This window comes from Prosopis cineraria, unplaced genomic scaffold (genome assembly GCF_029017545.1).
Source record: "Prosopis cineraria cultivar Desert tree isolate PC_DT_omini unplaced genomic scaffold, ASM2901754v1 PC2, whole genome shotgun sequence".
NCBI classification, from domain to species: Eukaryota; Viridiplantae; Streptophyta; class Magnoliopsida; order Fabales; family Fabaceae; genus Prosopis; species Prosopis cineraria.
The window spans coordinates 47,692,589-47,710,198 of record NW_026555333.1 but is presented as its reverse complement, the minus strand read 5'-3'; the positions used below and the strand labels follow the sequence as shown (position 1 = coordinate 47,710,198).

General features: G+C 35.5%; 1 protein-coding gene and 1 pseudogene across 1 annotated transcript; both read left to right on the top strand.

Annotated features, from left to right (window-relative positions):
* Window positions 1-373: 373 nt before the first annotated feature.
* Window positions 374-6,211, top strand: LOC129303411 (5-methyltetrahydropteroyltriglutamate--homocysteine methyltransferase-like). Its single transcript, XM_054942700.1, has 12 exons — window positions 374-529; window positions 1,537-1,890; window positions 2,316-2,403; window positions 3,017-3,144; window positions 3,232-3,623; window positions 3,700-3,863; window positions 4,101-4,181; window positions 4,278-4,444; window positions 4,539-4,644; window positions 4,743-4,993; window positions 5,076-5,277; window positions 5,586-6,211. The coding sequence occupies exons 1-12, from the start codon at window positions 417-419 to the stop codon at window positions 5,952-5,954; spliced, it is 2,415 nt and encodes an 804-aa protein (XP_054798675.1). The 5' UTR covers window positions 374-416; the 3' UTR covers window positions 5,955-6,211.
* Window positions 6,212-9,042: 2,831 nt separating this feature from the next.
* Window positions 9,043-16,611, top strand: LOC129302401 (lysM domain receptor-like kinase 3; annotated as a pseudogene).
* The last annotated feature ends 999 nt before the right edge of the window (window positions 16,612-17,610 follow it).

Genomic DNA, 17,610 nt, shown 5'->3' with positions numbered 1-17,610 from the left:
AGATAGAATTGTAAAACTGATGTTTAATTATCGAAATCAAATCCATCATTTTTTATGGAAATGATTTTCACATAAAATTAGCTTTCATTGTATCAAACAAACTAAAAAAATCACCAATTCCATTTCCATCTCCCTTAATTCAACAGTACACCTTAAGTTTATTTGCTTGCATCTTTTTTTTTTTGTTCATTTAGTACAATTTTGATTAAAGAAGAAATTTACTAACAATTCTTTTAAAATTTTATTAGCATATAAATTATTGTGAAAAGTATTTATATTTTAAATCGATGGAATATATATTAATTTTTTTTTTTTCCCGAAAGGCGAAGACGAGAAGGTCGCGTAATCTCATTGTTATTATATTTTTTTTATAGAGATATTGCTCGACAGGGTCACGAAAGAGGATAGCAGTATAAATGAACGTTGTCCTCGTTCAGACATTTGCGCCGTTCACGCTATCACTACGGTCACAGTCTTTTGCTGCCAATCGTTGCTCATTTCTTCGCTTCACTGTTCGTGCTACTTCGAGGTATCTTCTCTTTCCGTTAACTTCTTGTGTCACATTTCAATTTTTGTGATTTTATTTTTCTGCTTTCCAGATTGAAATCTTTGTACTCAAACTCGATCTGTACCATTGAGTGGCTTTTTGCGTACTCGATTTGTTTTTGCTGTTTGCTATTGCAAATTTGATCGTTCATGCTTTCTGAAAATTGTTTGATGCTTTGAGTTGCTAATACTTTCCTTGTCTCGCGTCTGAAAATTACCTGAAGAGTTGCTCTACTAGGCAATCTTCTCTTTAGACAGGTAAGCTTTTCACAGGTTCGATCTTCTGAGGTAGGTCTGGATTGATATTCAGGCTTGTCTGTCCTACCCATTTCTGTTCAGGTTGTTGAATTCCCCCTTTCTTTGAACTTATACCCACAGCTCAGAAAATAAGTTTCTGCACTCATCCTCGGAGCTGCAAAGTATCTCTTTGAGGCCCACTGTCCTTGAATGTATTCTAAGATATATGACTATTTTTTTTGCCCTGTTGTCGTAGTTGGAATCCACATATGCATGTGGAATTCTTCTGAATTCGGCAAGCATGCAATGATTGGCAAATCTGAAACGAAGTTGTGACTTTGTAGGTTGCAATCCTGGGTTTTTTTGGTGTTACCTTATTCTTTGTTGTCTGTTTAACTATTCTGAATTTTACCTTTTGTAATTATAACTTGCTGATAGCAGAAAGTTGAGATAACCTTTAGTGAAGGATATTTTATTTAGATTACAAACATCACATCTGCCTCTGTATTACGTATTCTTGAATGTTGACGTCAAAATCCAACTTAAATAAACATTATAAAAGGAAAAAAAAATTATTTAACCGATAAATCTTCTCCTTGCATTTATCGGACATGTATTTTTAAGAGAAGGAAACTAGAAAAGGCTTATTATTCCCCCTTGTTTTCTGATTAATTGGACTTGTAAAAGATGCCATTCTTAAACATATTTGAGTTGACTGAATGATGCATTCAAATGGTTCATTTTCCGTTACAGAGCAATGGCTTCTCACATTGTTGGTTATCCCCGCATGGGACCCAAGAGAGAACTTAAGTTTGCCTTGGAATCATTCTGGGATGGAAAGAGTAGTGCTGAGGAACTGCAAAAAGTTGCCACAGACCTTAGGGTAGCCATCTGGAAGCAGATGGCTGATGTGGGAATCAAGTATATTCCAAGCAACACTTTCTCGTACTATGATCAAGTATTGGACACCACTGCCATGCTTGGGGCTGTTCCTCCTAGATATAATTGGAATGGTGGTGAGATTGGCTTTGATATTTATTTCTCCATGGCACGAGGGAATGCCATTGTACCTGCTATGGAAATGACCAAGTGGTTTGACACCAACTAGTAAGTGCATTTTCCTCCCTATTCATTATCATTGATATTGATCATAGGTGGTGTTTTTGGGCTTCCAATTTTGGTGCCTGTATTCCTTTTCTTTCCCTTAATGTGGATAAAATGAAATTGAAAAGGTTATATGTTTGTTGTTATTGAAATTTGAAATATCTTGGAGATTTAGATGCAGAATTAAACTAATTATTGTGGACGTTTTAAACAACTATAGAATGATATATAATATAAATTTATGACGATTTTCACATATGAATTTTATCACCTTTTCTTGTGTCAAGTGTAGAGGATGCGACTTGAATGCTTTCAGATCCACTTATCTTATACTTGAATGATTTATCTAATTATCATTACCCATAATAAATGTTGAAATGCTTTTTTCTGTGAGAATTGTAATGTAACTATAACTACTTATGGTGCAGCCACTACATTGTCCCTGAATTGGGTCCAGATGTTACATTCTCCTATGCTTCACACAAGGCAGTGAACGAATACAAAGAGGCTAAAGCTGTGAGTTTACTTATTCTTTACTTCCAGTGATCTATTTGTTTTGTTTGTGATAAAATTAATAGTCAAGCTTATAGTAATTAGCAATTAAATTTTTTAAAATTATTTTCTTTTATGAATGGGTTGCATAAAGCAAGGTATTTATTAGAGTTATTTAAATTAATGGATTTATTGTATTCGTAGTCATAAATGATCAAATTGGGTGATGTAATATATTTTTAATGTAAGATAATGGTACTATAGAGAGAAAAAATGAAGACTCCTTTTAAATTTGTCTTGTATTCATAATCCTATAAATAATCTGTCAATAATTGAGTATTATTATTAATCTTAGTAATAATATCAAATGAGTACTTGCTTGACATTTAATTGCTGTTAATTTTAATGCTCCTGGTGCATTGCATGGGGGAGTAAAATAGCTAAGGATAAAACAAGTTTAAGATGATAGAGCTGGTTTTTATGCTAAAGAAATCTGCACCCTCGAATTTTTTCCCCTTCCATCACCTGATTATGCTAACTTATCAGAAAAAATGGTTTTAAGTTGTAAGAAGAAGAAAATGATCATTTTTGAATCATTTTTTTTCATTCATTGATGTTTGTACTTCCTACCTTGCAGCTAGGAATTGATACCATACCAGTGCTAGTTGGACCTGTGTCCTTTCTGTTGCTGTCAAAACCAGCAAAGGGTGTTGATAAATCGTTTTCTCTTATTTCCCTTATCGACAAGATCATTCCAGTCTACAAGTATGACTTTAGCTCTTTATTAATTTTAATGACAATTGACTTGTTACATATGGCAATTGCCCAATTTTACTTTTGTAATTATTGAAGGGAGGTTGTGGCTGAACTGAAGGCAGCTGGTGCTACGTGGATCCAGTTTGATGAACCCACCCTTGTGAAGGATCTTGATACTCACCACCTACAAGCATTTACTCATGCCTTTGCAGAGTTGGAATCATCTTTATCTGGTCTAAATGTCCTAATAGAAACATACTTTGCTGATCTTACTGCTGAAGCATACAGAACACTAACCTCTTTGAAGGGCGTTACTGCATATGGGTTTGACCTTGTTCGTGGAGCAAAGACCCTAAATTTGATCAAGGAAGGATTCCCTACTGGAAAATTTCTTTTTGCTGGTGTAGTTGATGGAAGGAATATATGGGCCAATAACCTTGCATCTTCTCTGAGTTCCTTGCAAGCTATTGAGGGCATTGTTGGAAAGGGTATATATTATTGATTACATTAGTTGTTGATTACTATGACACTTGAATCTAAAATGTGCGCTGTCATTTTCTGCAGACCGCATAGTGGTCTCTACATCTTGTTCTCTTCTTCACACTGCGGTTGATCTGGTGAATGAGACGAAGATGGACCAAGAGATCAAGTCTTGGCTTGCATTTGCAGCACAAAAAGTAGTTGAAGTAAATGCCTTGGCCAAGGCTTTGTCTGGACAAAAGGATGAGGTACAATTTCTTTGCCAGAATTATGTTCCTTTGCATAATTAAATGTTTGATGACAATAAACTACCGTTGAACTCAAAAATCTGACATTCCTACAAGGTTTTGGCTTCTACTTGGAATTTTTTCTCTCTATCTAAAGTTCCTGCATTTTTGCAACCAGAAAAGGAGAAAACGTTCCTGCAATTTGAAATAAAGTCTTTTTGTTCAATGGGATGTATGATATTTTTCGTAATTTTGCAGGCTTTCTTCTCTGCTAATGCTGCTGCTTTGGCTTCAAGGAAGTCCTCCCCAAGGGTGACAAATGAGGCTGTCCAAAAGGCTGTAAGCCTTCTCGAGGATCATGAATTTTGTATTACTGTTTTTCATGACCCGTATCTTGTAAATGTATTCCTAAATTGTTATTTTTTCTTTGCTTAGGCTGCTGCTTTGAAGGGTTCTGATCACCGGAGGGCCACAAGTGTGATTGCAAGGTTGGATGCTCAACAGAAGAAACTGAATCTTCCTATTCTTCCAACTACCACTATTGGTTCTTTCCCTCAGCATGCAGATCTCAGAAGGATCCGTCGTGAGTTTAAGGCCAGCAAGTGAGCTTTCTGGCTTTTTGTCTCCTTTTGCCTTCTGAATTTGAGGATTTTTGCTATTAGATCTTACAACCTGGTAAACCATTTTTTCTATTAGGATATCTGAGGAAGAATATGTCAATTTTATTAAGGAGGAAATCAACAAAGTCGTCAAACTGCAGGAAGAACTGGATATTGATGTCTTGGTGCATGGAGAGCCGGAGGTGAGGAGCAGAATTGTGTCATCTTTTGAATTTTAATGAAGACATTTTAGTGTGAAATCTAGTACAAATGATAACTTATTAAAGTGTTTGCCATTTAGAGGAATGATATGGTTGAGTACTTTGGAGAACAATTATCTGGTTTTGCTTTCACTGCTAATGGATGGGTGCAATCCTATGGATCTCGCTGTGTCAAGCCACCCATCATCTATGGTGACGTGAGCCGTCCCAAGCCTATGACTGTCTTCTGGTCTTCAATGGCTCAAAGTATGACTAAACGGCCTATGAAGGGAATGCTTACTGGCCCTGTTACAATTCTGAACTGGTCTTTTGTTAGAGATGACCAACCCAGGTATGAAGATATGCCCTTCAAATTTGAAGAAATCATTCCATAGGATATTCAGTCACGTTTGACTTATTCCTATTGTTATTAGACATGAGACCTGCTACCAAATTGCTTTGGCCATGAAGGATGAGGTCGAAGACCTTGAGAAAGCTGGTATTACTGTCATCCAGATTGATGAGGCTGCTCTCAGAGAAGGCTTGCCTCTAAGGAAGTCTGAGGAGGCATTCTATCTAAACTGGGCCGTTCACTCATTTAGGATTACAAACGTTGGTGTTAAGGACACTACCCAGGTTCAGTTTTCTTTCTCTTGCCCTTGTCGTTACAAATTTACACCTTTAAAACCAGTTTTACACTAGCCTTTTCTTTTACAGGTAATTAGATGTGGTTCCGTGTAAGTCCCACTATTAATGACTTATGAATAGTGTGGTTTCTTATAAATTTTGTTATATAATGGTGATATATTGATTTTCAGTCAAAAGAATGCTAGAAATGAATCCTAATTAGGTTAGGATGGTTCCAGTATAAAAGTGTAAAGTTTTTTCATTGATAATGCTAGAAGATGGGGATTTTTTTAAAAATATATTCTGATGTTGGCCAGGTACACACTCACATGTGCTACTCAAACTTCAATGACATCATCCACTCTATCATAGACATGGATGCTGATGTGATCACCATTGAGAACTCCAGATCAGATGAGAAACTACTCTCTGTGTTCCGAGAGGGAGTTAAATACGGTGCTGGCATTGGTCCTGGAGTTTATGATATTCACTCTCCGAGGATCCCGCCCATGGAGGAGATCGCTGACCGAATCACTAAGATGCTTGCTGTCCTTGAGAGCCACATTCTGTGGGTCAACCCAGATTGTGGCCTTAAGACACGCAAATACACAGAGGTTAAGCCTGCTCTTACTCATATGGTTACTGCTGCCAAACTAATTCGCACCCAGTTAGCCAAGTCCACCTGAGTGGGAGAACGAGCAGGGAAGATCACTATTCTGATATCTTGTGCTTGAGATGAGTAACAAAAGTATTCCTATACACTATCTAATTTCCAATAACGTGTAGTGTAAGTTTTGCCGTTTTCTCTTGCCTTTTCCGTCCCTGCTTCTCCTTTTTACTATGGCCATCTGAACTCTGATAATTTGTTCCAGTTGAGAAACAGAAGTATCCCATCTAATTTCCATTAACGTGCAAGGTTGTGTTCTTTGCACTTTTCCTTTTCCCGTGCTTTCCCTCCTTTGTTATTGGTGTTTGTGTTGAGCATATGGATAAGCTATTATGCTTGCATATTTCTGAAAATTTTTGGGTAATTTATTTTTTCTTGCTGAATTTTCAAGTCTTTAAACTGGTACTCATTTGCTGACATTTTCATGCACCGGGGCGATTCCAGCTGAAGTGATATGTACGGGGCTGTTTGGATAACTTTCAAAAGCACATTCAAATTATATTTGGGATGTATTTTGGCCAAATTCAACAAGTAGTTAGATTCTCCAAATGTGTTTTTGTTAGATTTAATTTGAGAACCAAACACACATATGGTCTTGACAAAGGCTAAACTAAAATTCAATTTTTTTTTCATATTTTTATTATTAAATTTCCTAAGTAAAACATGACAGTGGTATATTTTTTGTTGTATCATAAAAAAAGGTATGAAATTGAAAATCAAGTCCTATAAAAATTGATTTAATGACATTTATGTTTCAATATTTTTAAAAAAATGGGTTGCAAATTAATTTTAGCATTTATCTGGAAAATTTTGGGGAGCTAATTTTTAAGATTTATACTTTTTAATTTTACCCAAATAGCCTATGAATATTTTAAACTTAATTATGGTTCAATTTTATTTTTCTATATGAAATTTTGCTTCCTCTTGCTCCTAATGTTATTTTCTTGTTACGTGCCCTTACATGTAAATTTTTTAATATATTTTATTATATAATATTAAATAATAGGTCCCACATTTTTATAATTTTATATAATATAAAAGTACTCTCTCTCATCTATCTACCGATCTCATTCCTCCTTAGCTCTCTCTCTCCCCCTCCCCACTCTCCTCTTCTTCTTCTCCCTACTCTCTCTCCCCTCGTATGGGTCATGGACTCTCACTTGCCCAAATCCTTCTCCACCCTTCTTCAACCTTGCCTTCATCTTATGCCTCTTCTGGCTTTGCGCTTACATGGGTGGGAAAATGGTGGACAGCTTTATTTCTTCGGTGATGACCAAAAGACTGGCAAGGAGGGAGAGGTGATGCCAAAATAAGCAATCTGATATATTATGAAATCAAATAAATAATGAAATGGATGGATGTGATCGAATATTGAGTGATGTATTAAGAGAGGGTATGGAGAAGATCCAGATCCCTATATATATAGAGATCAAAGACGACCATGCATGGGTAAAAGGAGCTGCATGGGAAGGATCTGGTGCGAAGTGGGAAGAATGAAGGAGTTGCAAAATCTCTCTCTCTCTCTCTCTCTCTCTCTCTCTCAGAAGTAGTTGTAAATGCGTTAGGGTGTGACGTTGAGAGATGTGGTTCAAAGTGGACGCATGATTGTCTCCGTTCTCTCCTGTTTTTCTTGCTAGAAATAGAGATATCAGAAATGAACCACAAGCTCTTGTGGACATATGAGCGATAGTGAAAGAAGACAGAGTGGTCGGGGTAGTGATGAACTAGGCATTAGTGTCGATGAGCCACGACACACAGTCATGCATGGACACGAACGTGATGGAGGTGAAGGTGGTGGTGAGCTCTTGCGGACACAACGGGCCGTTCAGAGCCACCGGAGTGAAGAGATTGAAGAGCATCGGGGTGATCGACAGCGTTCCAAGGATGAAGGTGCTTGATTTGAGTGCTGTAAAAGATGCGACTGTGAGGCTGACGAGGGTGGTAGTGCCTGGCATAATCATCACTAGCATGGAAGCGGTAGAAATTGAAAGCGTGATGGGGTGGAGACGGAGAGGCGAAAAGCAAGGTGAGTTGTGAGGCGCAGAGAGAGAGAGAGAGAGGAGAAAAAGTGGGGAGGAGAGGGGAGAGAGTGAGAGAAAGATTAGTGGAGAGAATAATAAAATCCATTATTCAATATTTTATATTAAAATATATTAAAAAATTCAAAATGTGAGACTCATACAGTGGGGGAATAATATCAGGGGCAGCAAGAAAGTGAATTTTTAATATTGAGAGATATAATTAATTTATAATTAAGTTTAGAATTTTTACAGATTTTTTAAGTAAAAATGATTTTAATCTTATTTTTTTCCTTAAAAGATGTGATTTCATCTTTTTTTTCTTAAAAAAAAGGAAATAAAATAATTCTAATTAATATGCGTGGGTGCACGCAAACATTTTTTAATCTCATTTCAAAAAACAATCTCTAATTACCTAGAGTCATCCGAATTCTTTATTGGGAGGGAGCATGGTACATTCGAGAGATTCAGATTGTGAGGGTCATTTGCATCCATCATCTACAACTGCGGAGTGCTTGCCTCTTTTGTTTTGGTTGGTCTTCTTTTCATTATTATTCATAAATCATAAGTTGACTTGGCTTGCCTTCTTGTTCAACTCATCAATTCCAACATTCAACTGTTAAACGTAACATAAATATTTAAATATTAGCTATCAATGAGATTGAGTTTAAAAAATGAAGTAGTCTCTCATTGCATAACAAATTAAAATTAAAATTAAAATTAAAATTTTTATTAAAAGAGATGTTGATATTTAGCATTTAAGGACACCTATTCACCAAAAAAAAACCAATACACACACTTAACAAGATGAATCACCAGCATTTAGGTTATTATTTTTAAAGTCACATTAATTTAAAATTTAAATATTTTTAAATATTACTTTTCAGATTTTTATGTGGTCCTATTTATTTTTTATTTTTTATTTGTTTTCGTACTCTCCTTCAAAAAATCTCATAGGTCCCTTTTTGATCAAAAGTTGTTAAAAAGGTTCGCCATCGATGAAATTCGAGTCCCGAATTAAAATAAAAAGACTTGCAGTCACTACCACCCGACATTGACGTAAAAACCGCGGGAATCTACTGTGAGAGGCTGAGAGCTTAAACATGCGACAAATTGTACATCCTGTTCTGACCATTTGAGCTTGTGAATCAATCAATGATTAGACCCCGATATTGCTTTTTAAATTTTTCATTCCATTCTCAAAATGCGGCGGACTAGTTCAACCAGAGAGCCTCCGGAAATCTACACTTTTAAATTTTCTCTTTTGAAGATCAGATTTTTACCAGGTCAACGGGAGACCAGAACTGAACCCCCATTCAAACTTTCTCCTCGAGCTCCTGTTTGGATCTTCAGCTCGCCCTTTCGAACAAACAAATTATGCCTCTCTTTGCTTTTCGCTCCTTCGAATAGGCGTTTTTGTTTTTCCGGATATTTTGGTTCAATCCAATGGAACCCAGATTTGCGTTTCTTTTCTTCTTCTCTGTCTTCAAGTTGGCTTCAATTTTTCTCAGTGCCAAATCACAGTGCAGCGAGACTTGTGACTTGGCTCTTGGTTCGTACTATGTTCAGAATGGTACGAACCTCACTTACATTTCGAAGGTTATGAAATCCCAGCTTGTTTCATCCCCGGACGATATCGTCAGCTACAACAAAGACAAAGTACCCAACAAAGACAGCCTTTCAGCATTCATAAGGATCAACGTTCCCTTCCCATGTGGGTGCATCAATGGTGAATTTTTAGGTCATATGTTTCAATACGATGTTGAGACAGGGGACACCTACGATAAAGTTGCCACGACAAACTATGCCAATTTGACCACTGTTGACTGGTTGCAAAAGTTCAATAGCTACCCAGCCGACAATATTCCTGACACCGGAACCTTAAATGTCACAATAAACTGTTCCTGCGGGAATAGCGATGTTTCTAATGATTTTGGGTTGTTCATCACGTACCCACTTCGGCCTGGGGAGACCTTGCGGTCAGTGGCAAACGAGGTGGGTCTTGACTCCGGACTACTTCAGAGGTACAACCCATCTGTGAATTTCAACCAAGGAAGTGGTCTGGTTTATATTCCGGGCAAAGGTAAGATTGGTGTTGAATTTTGGATGATGATAACAAGAAGGACAGAATTTGATTATTTAGGAAAAAAAAAGGAGACCAGCATCCTCTCCTTTTGAGCTAGGTTATCAAATTGAAATTTTCGTGAATTAGCATACCAAAGGTGCATTTAAGATTTTTTTTTTAAATGTGATATATTTTTTGGTGGGAGTAAGAACTCACAAGCATGTTGTACATGGTACTATCTCGGTTCTTCAGTTTATAAAGGGAGTTGATGGCTGAAGCTTTATTTTGTAGGAGTTGCATATAGAAGTTTAAAGTTGCTATGGATGCCTCATTTAGCAATCTCCTCAGTTATGGTCATAGGTTCTCCTGGGATGTAGCTAAATTTTGTTGTTGGAAGGGATGATGATCTGGTGTCATGCTCATGCATTGTAATTTTTACGAAGAATAGAACAGAAAATTATACAATTTGGTTCCTGAAAACTAGGCCTCCTTGCAATTTACTCATCTTAGTATGCAACTCACAACATATTTCCTTTAATAATTTTCATTGGAGCATTATCAATATATAGCTTATATATATCATATAAGAATCTAACTGTAGGGATGGTTTGGGAGAAAAATAATAAATATGGGAGATAGAGGAGATTGAGATCTTACATTTAGGACCAAAGCAAACCACCAAACTAGCTCCTACATTTAGGATTGGAGGGAGTGTCATTCGAGGAAAGGACCAAAATGTATTTTAACTGGTATAGCTCAAAAACTGGTCTTGAATGCTGATCATAGCTCCCACCCCACCCCCACTGAAAAAGAAATCCAATTTAATAGAGGTTTTGGCAACGGCTGTGGTGGTTTTATGTGTCAGCTCCTTGGGAGCATCTTCCTGTACAGAAATCTGTTTCTTCTCTATGTATTTTCGGCTTTAAAAGGAATTTGAGTATTTTGACTATTAGCAAGCTTCATGCATAACTATATCTAATTTTTTTTCCTTATGTATTCTAATATCTATATAATTGTTTCACTTTTTACTATCACTTTCCAGATCAAAATGGTACCTATGTTGCACTTCAATCAAGGTAAATTTTTATTAATTTTACCTTACATGCTGTCTGGTATCTGCATTTATGGTTTTATCATCTGGTTCACTCTCTAATACATTGACAAATGTTAATGGCTATCCTTTTCTTTTCCACAGAAAGGCTGGAGGTTTGACTTTGGCTCTACTCACAAATCTGGTTATATGATGATTATCTTCTCTGTAATTTGACATTTATCTTGTGCAAAGGGTCAGAATATGCTTAAAAAGCCAATCCTACTTTGAGTTCATAAATTCCCTTTATATGAACAGGTCTTTCCATTGGGGCTATAGTTGGAATATCCATTGGAGCTGTAGCAGGGCTTCTGCTATTGGCAGTGGGTATATATATTGCCTATTTTAAAAAGAAGAAGATAGATGAGGTGAAATTACTCTCCCAAGAGTCCAAAGGTCTCTCTTCTCAGGATAGGAGGGGTAAAGTTCACTCTAGTTATATTTCTTCCAATTCTCCATTTCTCTCTCCCCTTCCTTTGCTCTTTAGATGTGAGCGAATAAATACAGTGCTGTGGGGTCTACCTGGCCTAACAGCTCTCCATCAATATCTTTCATAAGTAATATCTAACTCAAATGATCTCAAGCAACCTGCTCAGAATTCAATCAATCTCATTCATTCCTTAGTTACTTCGTCTCCTCATTCTTGCTGGCATCAACAATATTTCTTCTTTTTCCTCGAAACTACAATTTGATACCGTGAGAATGTGAGATTATAGAAAATAATGTTCATCTCAGTTAACCAACTGATGACTATCCTATACGACTTACTTGGTATGTTGGTTTGTACGGCACATCTTTTTTTAACACACTTCATAACAAACCATTATGATCTACTTTTAGCTTTTTATGAAATTGTTATAAATTTGATTATCGTAAAAAATGACACTTTGGTGAATCCTGTTTCAGATACAACCTCTGGTAATGATGAAAATGGAACTTCAGGATCTGGTGGTCCTGTTGCTCCTATTGATGGCATTGCTGCCATTACAGTGGACAAATCAGTGGAGTTTTCATATGAAGAGCTAGCTACTGCCACAAACAACTTCAGTATGGCTAACATGATTGGTCAAGGAGGTTTTGGTGCAGTCTACTATGCAGAGCTGAGAGGCGAGGTTTGTGAACATGCATGAAGTTTTGTTTTTATCACAATCATTCCTGCAAGAAAGTTTAATCCATAATTGATCGATATTGAAGTCTCAGTATGTTTATCTAGACTGTAGAAGAGGATTGACGCTTTATGATATGAAGAGTGGATAAGCTCAGAGCTTTGACATGCTAGATGTCAATATTGTTAACTAATTTTTTCTTTATGTTGGAAATGACTAGTTATTGTTATCATAAAGCTAAAAAAGATTAGAGAGAAAGGATTAAGTGGTTATTCAAAATGATTGTGCAATGCTGTTTGAGTAGACATTAGCAGCGAAATTCAGTGAAATAAATTGAACACTAGATATGTAAAATATAAAATGAATTCCTTTTTGTGAGTTGTTACTCTCTCTGAGAGATGAGATGACTTCTTAATAATTACTTCCTTTGATGCTTTGAATATGGCATAATGCAGATTTGTTGTTAATCGGACAGTTATTGTAGTATGATACTTGACAATGCTCTTCTGAGTTTTGATGATTTATCAAGTGCTTTTTATTTACTGTAGTTCAGTTTTGTTCTTTTAATATTGATTTTTTTCATTTCCTTGAACAATGTTACCGTTCAGAAAGCAGCAATCAAGAAGATGGATATGCAAGCAACAAGGGAATTTCTGGCCGAATTGAAAGTCCTGACAAATGTTCATCACCTTAATTTGGTACTATATCCCAAATATTAATTATTTGTTATCATCTCTTTGATGTATTGAAACGTTTGCCATGTAAGTGGGGATCTTAACATACATTCATTAATTAATTTAAAATTGCAATCTAGCATTTTCTTGGGTCAAGCCTTTGGGTATCAACTTGGTTATTTTCAGATAAAATATTGATAGGAATTTATGACTTGTGAAATAGGTTGGTTATGGTGCCAATAATAAGCTCTCTTTTTTCTCTATTAAGTTTCTTTTTCATAACTTGTAAAAAATACTTGTGTACTTGATGGAGACTTGGTAATATGGGATACCAAATCCCACGTTAAGTAGTATGAGATGCTCAATGGAGTATATAAGTAGGTTGGTTTTCCCACCTCAACAACTAGCTTTTAGTGTAAGGTTTCCCATCTCATTTGGGTATCCATCAGTACTTAATCAAAGTTTCTGTAGGTGTTTCTGTTGATAATCCGAACTATCTGCTGCTGCCTATTCTCTTTTACTTCACCCTTTCTTGTATTCCTCTTTTCTCTAACTTCTGCTTTCGCACCAATTTCATATCCAAGTGCATCTCACCATCAAATACGTTATTCATTCTTGTTGGATAAATATAATATTTTTGCATCCAGCATTATGCTACCGTCAGCAGTCCATAGTTCTATACTTCCAGTTCCATATTATCCACTCTCTCCTGGAAGAACACTAATAAAACCTTGTCACGTGCATATTGTGTATTTATTATCCATAGTTAATGCCGTTATCATGGATGAGGTATCAAGGGGTTGGCATGTGAATCTGAAAAGAGTGCTTAAATCTTGTTTTTGTAAGATGTTGTCAACAATTCAGTATGCTTTAAGATTTTCCGTTGTTGCCTTCAAAAGAGTTTGTTTTATATGATCAGATTGTGACATATTTTGGGGAGAAATTTTTTGGGTCACTGCCTCTGTTATTCCTCTTGTAAGTTGTGTATGATTTCGTCGATGTGAAGGAATTCATATCTATATATATTATTTTTAAAAGAGAAAATTTCACTTTTCGTCCCTGGAAGATTCAAAGTGTAAGCTTCTTTCATCTTTCCAATTATTTCTCTTTGTTAAACTGTCATGAATTTGAATAAATGATCTAGCTTAATAAAATACTTATGCAACTGTTAAATAATTACTGGCCATGCTTAGCAACTAGAAAAGTAAAAAAAAAAAAATGAAGCATTACAGTCACCAAATTTATGGACTTCCTACAGCATCTGTCCGGCTAGTATGACCTCTGTTTTTTATTTGTCTTAATCAATAACTTGTACAAATCAAATTGGTTAACAAATTGATGGACTATAGTAATTTTGGTGGGGCCATTTTGAGAGGTTTTTACTCAGGACAGTCGAGTTGGGAACTTCATAATCATCAAATGAAGAGTAATGTGACTTAGAAATTAATATTATAAAGCCTGATGTTCTATCATTCTTTTTAATAACCATGTAGGTGCGTTTGATTGGCTATTGTGTTGAGGGTTCTCTTTTCGTTGTCTATGAGTACATTGAGAATGGAAACTTAAGTCAGCATCTCCGAAGTTCAGGTTAGGTTAGCATGTTGTTGATCTTGTTTGGTGACATGTATAGTAATTGTTATAACTTAAAAGTAGAGTCGTATTTTGCCAGGAAGAGATCCACTGCCTTGGTCTACCAGGGGTTCAAATTGCTCTGGATTCAGCAAGAGGTCTTGAATATATTCATGAGCATACAGTGCCAGTATATATCCATCGAGACATAAAGTCGGCTAATATATTGATAGACAAAAACTTCCGTGGCAAGGTTGCTTGTGTTTTAAAAGCTTATATTTAATTTTGGGATTAGATAATTAGTGCAAAATCCTCTCTGATAATATTCATGTATACAGGTTGCAGATTTTGGATTGACAAAACTGACTGAAGTTGGCAGCTCGACACTTCCCACCGGTCGTCTTGTGGGAACATTTGGATACATGCCACCGGAGTATGATAATTTTGGTTATTTCTTTTCTGTAAAAGCATTTCCATTAATGATAGAGCCTTTTTAAATTTATATTCTGAGTTATTGAGTAAATTATACATTATGTCCTTGTGGTACTTTCTGTTAATGTAGTATGTATCATTCAACTCCTTATTTATTTGTCTTGGCATCACTTAATAACCTTGTGATATTTTTTATGTAAAGAAATAATGGTGAGTGTTAGAATTTTCTTTGTAGAAAACTGATTCCTCTTGCATTCTTAAGTCTCGGAATGCTATTAAGTTGTTTCAAAAGGTTCAAGTAAAACATACTTAAACAATAGTGATGAACATTCACATGATTATTTCTTTTAATTAGTTACTGAACAAATCCCAAAGGTTGAATGACACAATTTGAAAGACTAAGGCAATTCACCAATACTAAAAGTAATAATGGCAACAAACGACTGGGAGCAAATTGATTTTGGGTTTAACCATAGGAGATCACACTAAATTTACTCTCTCAGAGAATGTAACCATTACTGTTCCGTGGTGTGGATTTGCTGCTAATTTTCTTTACACATGCAGTTTGAGACATTATTCTGTAAAAGTTTCCTGGATAACTAATGAATAACAGTTCTTTTGGATTTTGGTGCATATCATGCTGTTGCTGATTGGTTCACTCGGATATTAGATTATACATTCTAGTGATTGCACTCGTTTTGTTTTAGTGTTCATTTTGGAGAGAAGCTTCCTTTTGTGTTACTGGATTGGGCTAATGATCAACATGCTCCTATCTGCAGATATGCTCAATATGGGGATGTTTCTCCTAAAATAGATGTTTATGCTTTTGGAGTAGTTCTCTATGAACTTATTTCTGCTAAGGAAGCTATCATCAAGATAAATGAATCAATCACAGATTCAAAGGGCCTTGTATCTCTGGTCAATCTTTATCTCTAAAACTGAAATCCTTGTATTATTATAATCATTTTCAAATCAACCAAATTATGCTCTTATACATCAAAATAAATTAGAGGCCTCATAAATTCATTTGTTCTTTTACCTTCTACCAATGCAGTTTGAAGGAGTTCTTAATCAGCCCGATCCAACTGAAGATCTTCGCAAATTGGTGGACCCAAGGCTCGGGGATGACTACCCAATTGATTCAGTTCGCAAGGTGAGTGCGTTTCTTTAGAGTAGATAAACTCATAAACACTTTGAATATCGAATCTGATCTTTTGAAGTTGGGTGGCGCTGAAGTTTCTCTGTAGTTAGGCACAAGTTTATACCATTTCAGAGGATTCATTTGAATATCTGTTTATACGACGCCAGCATAGTGTTTTATCAATTTAGTCCTTGAAGTTTGGTGATTGGACTGATTTTAGTCCCTCATTATTTGATTTGAATCCTGAGATTATGAAATGATTGAGAAGGGAAAGGTTATGCTGAAATGATTATAATATTTGGCTTGCAGATGGCCCAACTAGCCAAAGCATGCACGCAGGACAATCCCCAACTGCGTCCAAGCATGAGATCTATTGTTGTTGCTCTTATGACACTTTCTTCTGCAACTGAGGATTGGGATATTGGCTCCTTTTATGATAATCCAGCTCTTCTGAATCTCATGTCTGGAAGATAAGATGCTGAAGCAACTAATATCTTTGTCTGTAAATAGATGTAATGTAAAAGAATCCAGGTAAATTATTGTTTTGGTTACCAAAATAAGCAAGCTTTCTCAATTTGATATTTTCTTCTCTCTCACTCAGTTCAGTGCCTCTTTCAAATTTTTGTTCGGTTTAGTTCCCATGGTGACTAGATACGTGCTCTCTGCCAAATTGCTGTGGGAGAATTTCAGTGAAGCACCACTGTAGAACGTTTATTTCAAATCAGGACCAAATAATTTTGAAATCACATTACAGAACGAAGGAATTAATCAGTAGCTCTAAGGTTGAGTGCATGTATCTAGTTATCATCTGCTTGTCATACATGTTAATATAGATATCGAGGGAAGTGGGATCATCAATTGAAGAGGTCTATGTAATCATATGAACAACTAAAAGCCTCAGGTTACCAAAATATTTACAAAATTGTCACCACGAGAAAAATATACGTGATTTGTCGGGAAATACATGTAAGTAATTTTTACCACGCAAGCTTCATTTGAGTTGACAAAAGCATGGAAGTAATAAAAATGTAAAATTTATAAAAAAAGTTCACGTTTTTCTAAATTATAGGCAGTGCAAAGACAAGATGGTAAAATGTTAGGTTGAGACGTTGAGTAGCATTTGGTTTTCACCGAGCTTAAGGGGAGATAAAATGAAATTACTATAACTTGTCTTGGACTATTTGTAAGCCAATGAACAATGTAACTAACTTGAAATTTAGCAGATTAAATTTAATCCAATTGTTTAGATTTTAATGATAAAAATATTAAATATAAATAATTTAGATTAAATTTAACGGATTACTCTTTGTCTCGCTTGAATTCCAAAAAAAAAAGGACTCTTTTGAATGAGGAAAATAGAGGAAGTTCAAATTTTTAGGGGTAAAATATAAATTTAAAGAAAATAAGATTTCATAAATTAAAAAAAAAAAAGACTTTTAATGTAGGATCCGTTTGTATCAGATTTCATATCAAAAATATTTTTTTATTATAGATTGAAAAGTATATTTGAAAGTATAAATTATTTTAATTTAAATAATTTTTAATTTTCAAACATAAAAAATTTGGGACATAATTTTTAT

Excerpts from the sequence above, each read along its gene's own strand:
- LOC129303411 (XM_054942700.1), top strand. The coding sequence starts at position 417 with ATGAACGTTGTCCTCGTTCAGACATTTGCGCCGTTCACGCTATCACTA. Across the intron at positions 530-1,536 it reads ACTGTTCGTGCTACTTCGAG|AGCAATGGCTTCTCACATTG; the intron begins GTATCTTCTCTT and ends TTTCCGTTACAG. Across the intron at positions 3,624-3,699 it reads TGAGGGCATTGTTGGAAAGG|ACCGCATAGTGGTCTCTACA; the intron begins GTATATATTATT and ends CATTTTCTGCAG.